Below are 10,508 nucleotides of genomic sequence, written 5' to 3'. Positions count from 1 at the left end.
TATGGAGCAGTAGCATATGGAACAATTGCTGATTGATATGTAGAAGGGAAAATAGTATTTGGTTTTTACAAGAATTGTCTGTCAAGAGCACATTCGAAAGAATGCAATACATACATGTAAATGAATCTAATGACCTTGCAAACAATTCTCGTCTTTACAAGTCATCGAAATGTAGGATCCCATGACTCTAATATGTGTTTCAAGAGAGATCCTTCCAAGTGCAAAAAGTAGAATTATTAGGCAGCTCAAGACAAAACGTCCTAAATCTAAGAACTCTTTGCAGTCTCTCACCTTAGTGTGCTCAGAGAAGGAAGGTGAAAAGAGCTTGGAAGATTGATTTTACACTTCCCTGGAATTTTGGAGGTTGAAAATCTTCCTTCCTTGTCGATAACAAACCATTGATATAATCCCCTTGTATTCCCTGGAAAACATGAATAAGTTGTATAAAAATCTAAAGAATAACTTTGAATACAGTTCTCGATTCAATAGCACTTCCTTGCCCCAATGTTCAGTATGATGATCAAAACAACATTTTTTTTAGTCAACTTCAAGCACCAAGTCTATTATCTTTCTTTAATAAATCACACATGCTAAAACTTGGAAACAATAAAAACATGTGTAGGAAAACCATGATCAAACAAGGATTCGCAAACTAGTAAGTTGGCACACAAAATGGAATAAAAGAGTGGCATTTTTTATAATAAATTCACACATGAGAGATTTCATTTTCATTTTTTATCCATGTGCCGAAGCCTGAATGTTTCTTTAGGACAAACAAAGGTTTCAGGGAGTAAAAGATGATATTGTTGTAATTATGTGTTACCTTAGCAGCATCTTTTAGAGGACCCCAACATTCTACACGGTTGTACTTCTTCGAGCTAGAATGAAAATAGACTCTAACAGTAGCGTTCATTAGTTCCTCATGCTCCTTGAAGAAATCTGAATCCCCATAGAGCACAGCCTCAAGTACCTGGTAGTTCGAAAAGGCAGATTAATCACAATCCGATTAGTATAATACACTAATTTAGAGGAGCAAACCAAATTACAGTTCAACAACGGAATGAAAACAAAGTTTTTTAGCTCATTGGACTGGTTGTTTTACAAGTTATGCACTAAAACAGTTGCAAAGTCAAACGTAACTCCAACCAGGTTCCTAACTCAAAGAATAAATAGGAACCTAGCATGCATTATTGTTATAGTATTATTGGCTGCATTAACTTGCCAGAGAAGGCTAGGATTACCAAATCTTGTCCTAAGGCTAATAAGGAAATACCAACAAAAAAATAAAATTATTCTTGAATTTAAGGTAATCGTCCATCCTTGTTTTAAGGAGCTATGTCCACTGACCATGCGATATGCTGGAGTTAATATAAGTAATTATTCAAGAAGTATCACTTGGACAGGATATAAACTTTCTACGCAGATTTTATACAACTTGTTCAATCCTCCTCGTCCTTTTTAAGAAAGAGTTTTATAACTCCAAAATCAGAATAATGCTTGACAAATGAAATAAGTTTTATCAAATGTGACTTGCAGACTTACAAGGTGCAACTTAATGCAGCTATGCAAGTCAAATTTCAAATATGGTGAAAAACATTTTCCAAATCGAAGCTTTTCTTTCTTTTTCTCTAAGTCAAAGCATAGTTTAAAATTTACAGAGAACAGTAAGAGGGGTACAAATATTTTAAGAATTTACCAATGGCAATTCCTTGGAGAATATATGGTATCTGAACTCAGCAGCTAGCTCTTGTAGGGGATTCGGTCCACTCACATAACAGTGGACATCAAGAAACAAATTACCTTTCACTTCTGTCCATTCAGCAACCACATCATCTTTATTATACCACCCTTTCAACTGCCATAGAAAAAAATGGTGCAAGGATTGAACTCAAATTACAAATTTTCAAAACAAAGTTTCAGTCAGTGGGAAAATCATTTTCCATAACAAAGTTCAAAACCACAAAACAAAAACGTCATCCACAGAAGTAGCTTAAGGATAAACACTTGCTCATTCAGAAATGCAAAATGACGTTACCTGATCGTATTGGATATTATTTGAGATGGTTAATGTTAGATTAGCAGTAAAATCACAATGGGATAATGTGTACGTCCTTGGCACGATACTTGAGTATGTATCAACTTCTTCTTCTTTTAACAAGACTTCCAGCTTTGAAGCTTCAAATCTTGCTGGAGGACCCAAGAGCCTGACCGCCTGGATATGAAGCCAAAAATTTTATTTATTACTATTTAATAAAAGAAGAGCTAAAGAGATTTGAAAAATAGAAGACAAAAGATAATTGTATAAGCTTTGCGACATAGTTGTCATGATGGATCATCTTTATTTGAAATTTGCATCAGGGGAGAGATCTATGATCGCCTTTTTGGTCTTTTAAGTCACGGACTATCAAGTCATGTCAGAAATACCGCCTCAGTTGGCATACTCAAAAGTAAAATTTTATAAGGAGAAGAAGGACGATGATGTTTCCTAAACGTGCAGATGGATATAATGAATAATTTGAAACAAAAGGATCTCCAATGATATTTTGCCAGGAAGAAATAGTTGCCCAGCCTTTGCTTTGCTTTGAAGTCTATATTCTGCAGGATAGCTAGCTAGTTGGAAATGTATTCTGCGTAAAGCAACTGTGACTATTCAAAAAATAATCCATCTTTTTATGATGTTTAGGTCTTGCTTTCAGTAATTTACACTAACTTCTCGAGCTCAGGGTTCCACAGATCAAAACTTCCGGACAAAGCCAAGCCTCTTACACTGAAAACCGTTAATCGGTTACAATGTAACAAACCAGCTCTAAATATTTGCTAGAGTCAGCAGATTGATCAAATAGGCAACAAACAAAAATTAGCACCCACAAGCATTGTTAAACAATCTACTGAAATTGAACCATTAGTTGTGCTTTCTTTCAATGACAATCATTTCAAAATCTACTTATCGAAGCATCATTTGAAAATCAAACTTTCAAAATACTAGCATAATGCTCCATTCTCCTCATATGTTAAACCCAAAACCATATTTCCTGAAAATACATAATCCGCTCCAACTTGCCAATTCCCAGCCCCGGAAAAAGTAATATAAGTACAACCACTTGAGGGGAAAAAAGGAACAATTCCTCCATGTCATGAAGAAATCAAAATTTTCCAATCATAGATTACTAAAATGAGATGTTCTACGGTGCACACTTCCAAGAAATTGACAAAGCAAGTCTGCTCAAATAGCAATAGGTAACAAAAGATTACAAAGCAAATTGTACAAGTTCCTCAATTTACTGTTCAGTTTCCTCTGCCAAGATCCTAAACATCTAACAAATCATTACAAAATGGTATCAACCAATTATCAGGGCTCTCCCGACCATAAGACCACTAAAGCAATTGCTATTATATTTGACCTTTCCATTAGTAGATCTCCAGTTGAAAAACCGATAGACTCCACATATCCAAGTTTAACCCCTCAACTTTCCACTATGGTTCAATATTAACCCAAGTTTGTAGCTAGCGAATCAATGTGTGAAAAATGCAGTCTTTTCCTAACATGGTATTAGACCAAAAGTTTAACTGAGGGTAAAGTTGCTCAATTTTTTTTTATGACCGTGGTGTCCGACCCAGCTTTCACACACCCCGAGTAATTCTACATTATACTTGTCACCTCCCACCAGCAACAAATACCAGGTAAGTTGCTCAATTTCAACTACTCGCATAAGCAAATTTAACCCTTTTCCCTGGTATAAATGGCAAAATTGTGAATCTACATACAAAACAAATTGTACAAAGTCCCTCAACAAAACTTCGAATAAGAAATGCACTACACAATCTACAAAATATATCACAAAAATGGGAGAAAACTCATATTTACCTGGAATACAAGTGTGTTGTAAGGGGGTTTTCTTCCACTAAAAGAAGAAAGAAGAACAGCAGGTGTTGTTGAATGCTTAACTTGACAATTATGAATGTAAGAAGATGGAGAAGAAGAAGAAGAAGGAGAATGGGTGGTAAAGCGAGTGGCCATGGACTGCATGACAAATTCATCCTCTCTTCCTCTCTCTACAACTACTATTTTCTATCCACTTAAACATTTCACAACCATTTATTTTTCTCTTTCAACAATGTTTAAATTGTGTCTTTGTGAATGTGTTTGTGACTCAGAGACTATTGAGAGAGAAATGAAGAAGATTTGTGGATATGAAAAATAAGTAACAAAAATGGAATTTTTTTACAAAAATATTTTGTGAGTAAGGAGACCCTACAATATCCTATGGCAATTAAATGGACCAATAGTTTATTTACATTTGTCTATAACTCTCATCCTTGAAAACACCATAGCCTTACAATCACAAACATCACATTTTAAATCTATTTTTTTCTTTTAAAATTTTTTTGGGGGTTTTTTGTCCAGTGTCCGGTACCCACATTGGAGCCCAACTAAATCTGACTTCGCACTGGGAAGTCCACATCTCATCGTAATGGGCTTGCTTACAGGGGTGGAGCTACAGCCAAGTAAGAGTGGTCAGACGAACACCCTTATCAAAAAACTATACGGGTATATAGGTAGAATATTGTGTAATATGTGGATATATAATAAATTGAACATGCTTCTACACAATAGTGGCTCATAGCCTAGCAGTAAGCATGCGTATTTGTGTCATTGGGGTCTGTGGTTTGATTCTCACTAGCTACGTTTATTAACACAATCTATTTTTTAAACAAAAAAAAGACATAAATATCCATTATCAGCCCCGTTTCTTCTTTATGTTTCTAGCCTTAAATTTTAGTTAACCTAATAATTAATATTTTATTATTTTCTTTATATTTTCAATCTATATTAATTAAGTGAGTTATTAGGTATAACACACCCTCAATAAATTATTTTTAAAGATTATCATCCACTATTATACTTTTAATTATTTCTAAACTATTCTTTTAGAAAATATAAAATAGTTAAGAATCTTATTAAAAGAAAAGGTAATATGAAAAAAAAAAAGTTTCAACAATTATCTTGAACTTTAAAACATTTTAATTTAATTTTTAAATTTGGGTATATCCACTCATCAGTAAGAATAAAATAAATGTTTTGTGCACCCACTCCGTTAAAAAATAATTATCGACTCTTTTAAAGTTTGAACACCTTTGACGAAATTTCTGGCTCCGCCACTGCTTGCTTAGTGAGGGCTATCTCTGTTGAGAATATCATTAACTAATAAAAGTATGCTCTCACACACACTTTAACATGGTATTAGAGCATATAGGGATCCTGAGATCGAATCTTATCGTCATCCAAATTAAAAAGAATTTCCACGTGCTTGGGAAAAAGAATCAGGATGTGGGTTTCCTTGTCATAAAAAAATGAATATTACCTCTATTTTATTTAATGTGTCTTAATTTAATTGAAAATCAAGTTTTAGAAATCGAGAGACTTTTGAATCATGTTTTCTTTAACTAAGGAGACTCTTGACTACCTTGACATTTGACAATTTGTGCAACAAAGAACGTTTCACAGCGCAAGGAGGTACCTTAGCATTTTAATCTTGCTAGCAAGTTCAGCGTATATTCTATCAAACTCATATATCAAAGTTCAATAAGCTGTTGCGGGTAAGGTTAGTAAAACATTTGTTTTAGGTCCCAAATAAATTTTAATAGTAATTTTATAATTTTAATTTTACTTAAAACATATTTAACATTATAAAAATAAGATCAAAAATTAAATTTAAAAGGAAAGAATTAAGAACTATCTACTTTTTATCTGAAATATTTTAAAACTCTAAATTAAACAATATAAATCTTCATATTAATAGCAGTCAGATCTATGAAACATGTGTGTCAAACCATCTACATATGTTGGATTTTTAAAATGTTGGTTAAATCTTTTTGCCTATCGTCAATTCACATCCTTAGAGAGCACAACACAAAGATGTGGGGAAGTCTTGTGGGGAAGTCGAATAAATTATGTTATTAATTTTAATAGATCTATTATCTTCACCGGTGCAAAACTTGGTGGCTGCCATGAGGTTCAAAATTGTCATTGTTACATAAACATGTGTGATTTAGAAAGAAATGCTATGAGTACTTCGGACTCACAACTGATGTGGATGTTGTGGTGTATTGATGAACCAAAGGAGCTACTTCCCAATAGGAGCTGTGATCACTCAACTCAATCTTTTATTCTCCGCCCCTATAGGGTTGTCATCACTCAACTCAACCTTTTACCCCTTAGCTCTTCATTTGACTGAAAAAAACTCTATTGACATTTTACCCTCCGCCCTATAGGGGTTGTCATCACTCAACTCAACCTTTTACCCTTAGCCCTTCATTTGATTGAAAAAAACTCTATTGAAAGAATAGTCAGTGATTGTTGGGCTCACAAATAGTTGTACCTACTTTTAGTTAAGAAGGACAATTATTAGAGATTGTGTGTTTGATTAAAGGAGGATAAACTCTTTAACTGTTGAGAACAAGTATCTTGTACCAACGGTGGAAAATCTATACACTAGGTCTTTTGCTCTTTATTTTAGGAAATTTATAGTGTTTTATTTTGGGGGGAAAATCTTAATATTAATAAATAAAAAATTTATAATAATATCCAAGATAATGTATTGCAAAAAAGGGCTAACCTCTTATTAATTATAATTGATTCTTACTTTTATAAATAATAATATTACTATATGAAGTTAAAAGCTTAATATGTTTTAAATACAAATATTCCTTCATTTCAGTAAAAACAAAAGGGAAATTTTAAAGTTAAATTATTTATAATTATAGTAAGGTGACATTTCTATAAATGTTAAACAAAAAGATTAATCACATCATGATTGAACAGAAAGAAAAGTTACATTAGAACGTGTGATGTACTATAAATGTAAAACAAGAAGATCAATCATTTAAGAAAGAAAAGTTGCGTTAGAAAGGGGTAGATAGAAAGAAAAGTTACATTACAAAGGAGGAAGGAGGGGTAGATAGAAAGAAAAATTACATTACAAAGGAGGAAGGAGGAAAGCAAGATTATCTAAAAAAAATTGGATCCAATTTAATGATAGTATATAGAGTTGAAATTAATATTTCAAATTTTGAAATTAATTAAAGTTATAATTATTAAGTCTTTACTTATTTGTAATAAATAAGAATTCCTTATGTTTTCTTTTTAAAAATAGATGTTTAAGGGTTAGAATGAGTGTATATTTATACAAATATTGAAATTGTATAGCTAACCCTTACTTCTTATGGTGGTCCTTGCCATTGAAAATTTGTTGATTTTTATATTAGGAGTGTCAAAATGAGCCTAAATATAAGTAACACGCCTAACAAGCCAAAAAATTTATGGGGGTAGGTTTAAGATAATTTGAATTGAGTTCAATCTCAACACATTTAAGTCTTAACTTATTTTAAAAGAAGGAAAAATTTCATAAATAGCTAAGATATGAAACATAATAGGCTTCCTTAGCTAGATTTTGCCTATTTACGTAGTGTAGCTATAGTTTTAATAGCTAAATAGATTCTCATTTGTATAATTCAGCTGATTTTAATTAACTATATAAATTGATTATTAAGTTTGTTTAATTAAGTGAGTGACAATTTCAGTTGTAAATATAGAAACAACCCTTAAATTCATGATTATTAAATCCAATTAGTTTTTTTTTAATCAAATATGACTTCTTCTTTGTCTTGCACCGCGTCTCCTTTGGACCTTCTTTGACTATAAATTGGATTTTCTAAATAAGCAACATTAATATAATTAGTTGTATAAGTTGTACCGAATATTAGATGCTATTATGGAAACTGTATATGTATATAGTTATATCATGTATATACAAAAAATCAGATATGTTTATATAAAATTTGGAATTGTATAACTATAACTATTGTATACTTTTATACATATGTTTTTTTTAAAATTATGTAACATATACAAACAAGGCATAAGGCAAACCAATTAAATACTCATATACAAAAGACCTAATGAATTTAACTGTATATTTTTACGAATATTGAAATTGTATAACTATAATTGATATACTGCATAAATGTTATTCTATACATATGTAGTTTAAACTTATGTAATTATATGCAAATAAGTCACAATACAACTCAGTTGACTGCTCATATACAACAACAAAAAATAACTAAGGCTGAAAAGAAGATTGCCTATGATCACAAGATGTGCCAACTTCTAGATGATTATACTTGGGTGCAGATTGATCTTCACCAAGGGTGACCTCAAGAAAGTGAGGGAGATTGTTCATCCATGGTTTGAATATATTTACTAGTTTACTGAGATATTCAAGTTTGTGACAAAACATGAAACAATTAAAAAAATATTATGAGGAATGAATAAAAAAATTTTAATTTTAATTTTAATTTGGGTGAATTATTAAAGAAAAAATGAGAGATTTTTGGAGATAGATTAGTGGGTGTGATCACACAGAGAGAGAGCGTGTGTTTTGATTTGTATAAAAGATGAAAAAGAAAGCTTACACATTTTGATACAAATTGTGGGACCCGCCGGCCGCCGTATATTCATTTTCTTTAACTATTACCATTTTTTATAATTAAGTTAATGAAGCGTAATTAACTACTATATGTTAGCTTAGTTATGTAATTTTCCTTTAAAAGAATCTCTGGCTGAGCTCAAAATAATCTTCAATTTCAACCTATTTTAAGACTCATTATTTGCATTGATGTAATGTATGTTCCTATATTGGAAGTATGAATTATTATCTATTTATATCTTTTAGGATTTATCTATCCATTTGTAATTACTTTTTTTAATTTTCTTGAGTTGAAATTGAAATTGTGGTTATAAAACTTAAATAATAATATGTTAAAAATATTGAGATTAAGCGGATCAAATTGGTCGGATCAAGACCCAAACCGTTTTTAGCCTATTTGATCTCAACTTATTTGAACCCAAAGTAAATTTAGACGGATTAGGACCCAACTCGATTTCTATTTCAACTCAACCTGCCTATTTGACACTCCTAATTCATATTATCACCGTCTTCAATGATAATTCATCTAAGTCAAAGAGTAAATGTGTGAATACAAAAAGGGGAAATATTCAAAATGTCAATATTTTAGCATTTAATAGGACCCCTTAACCACATTTTCAATATATAATAAAAATGTCAATATTTGAGTTTGTTATATATTTAATTATGTATTTTTATTTGAAAGAATACAATTATTCAATAGCATAATGGAGAAAATCAAGGGAAAAATATTTTAGAAAGGAACATATCAATTGAATTTCTCATCAGTTACAACTTCAAAGTAAAAAAAAAAAATGATAGTGGTTCCACTTTCATTGTTTCTCAAATTTCAAATATAGAATTTTCTCCCCATTGTTTCTCAAATTTCGTTTGGATTTTTTTCTGCGTAGAAAGAAAATATTGAAATAATCAAATAGGATTTCGTTGAAAAATAACATTGGAACAAAAATTCCAACTTGAACTTCGAGTATCTACTAGATAATCGATGAAATACAAAATTGAACAGGTATTTGTTACCTAGTTGGCATGATCCAAAAATGAACGTGATGACACTTGTCTATTTCCACCAAGACAAATCAGTCTCAACACAACGGAAACGAAAGAAATAAGGAAAGATAAAGTAAGAACAAGACAAATGCGGAAAACTTATTCATTCTAAACAATACTCCAAAATCTGGTTGTCACGTGTAAAAGCCACTGAAGTAAATACAGAATTCGAAAGATAAATACAAGTCTCAAATGTCTTTGCTTCTCAAATAGAACAAAGCATAAATAAAGAAAAAGAGGACCGCCGAGATGACCTCTCAAGTCCTTCAACGAGCCTCGAAGTCAGGAAAAGAAGAAGATCACACGGGTCCAGGCTCGAAACCTACACAAGTGTAGAAGCAAGGAGTGAGTACCACCTACGCATCAAGCAACCTAATAAAGTAGGCAACCTAGCTAAATCGAATACTCCTTTCTATCCCAACTGAACCTCCGCAACTACAACCTACATAGAAATCAGCCCAATCTAAGAGTTCTACAATAAACAAGTCTCAAGGCTCAAAGATCAAAGACCAACATTCACATTTCAACAATCGACAAGTATCATATCAATTAATTTCAAGTATAAGAATTTCAATCACAAATATCAAGTATTCAACCCACTTCTCAAATAACCAATTCAACACATCAAATAGCTCAATCACATGTAGGGGTGTTCACGGTTTGGTTTGGGTCGGTTATTGGTCAAAACCAAAATCAAATCAACTTAATCGGTTTTAAAATTATCAAAACCAAACCAAACATAATATACATTTATCGGTTTGGTTGTTTTCGATTTTGATTTGGTTCGGTTATTAACCATACATAAAAAAAAATAAACAATTCATTCAAAACGTGAAAAAAGTGACAACAATCCATTCAAACAAAAAAATAGTTAGAATGACTGGCATTACAGAACTTTCGATCATTGAATTTACTAAATAAAACTTCAAAATTCACTAGTTTGGCATAGAAGGAAGAGACAATGACATTTTT

At 31.7% G+C, this 10,508-nt stretch overlaps 1 protein-coding gene across 1 annotated transcript; it reads right to left on the bottom strand.

Moving 5' to 3' along the window:
• Positions 1-291: 291 nt before the first annotated feature.
• Positions 292-4,173, bottom strand: LOC125854231 (magnesium dechelatase SGRL, chloroplastic). The gene is made up of 5 exons (XM_049533729.1): positions 3,866-4,173; positions 2,036-2,212; positions 1,697-1,855; positions 824-970; positions 292-421 (listed from the first exon to the last, which is right to left on the bottom strand). The coding sequence occupies exons 1-5, from the start codon at positions 4,025-4,027 to the stop codon at positions 302-304; spliced, it is 765 nt and encodes a 254-aa protein (XP_049389686.1). The 5' UTR covers positions 4,028-4,173; the 3' UTR covers positions 292-301.
• Between the last annotated feature and the right edge of the window lie 6,335 nt (positions 4,174-10,508).

This window comes from Solanum stenotomum, chromosome 2 (assembly GCF_019186545.1).
Source record: "Solanum stenotomum isolate F172 chromosome 2, ASM1918654v1, whole genome shotgun sequence".
Lineage (NCBI taxonomy): Eukaryota > Viridiplantae > Streptophyta > Magnoliopsida > Solanales > Solanaceae > Solanum > Solanum stenotomum.
This window is presented reverse-complemented; position numbering and strand designations above follow the sequence as displayed.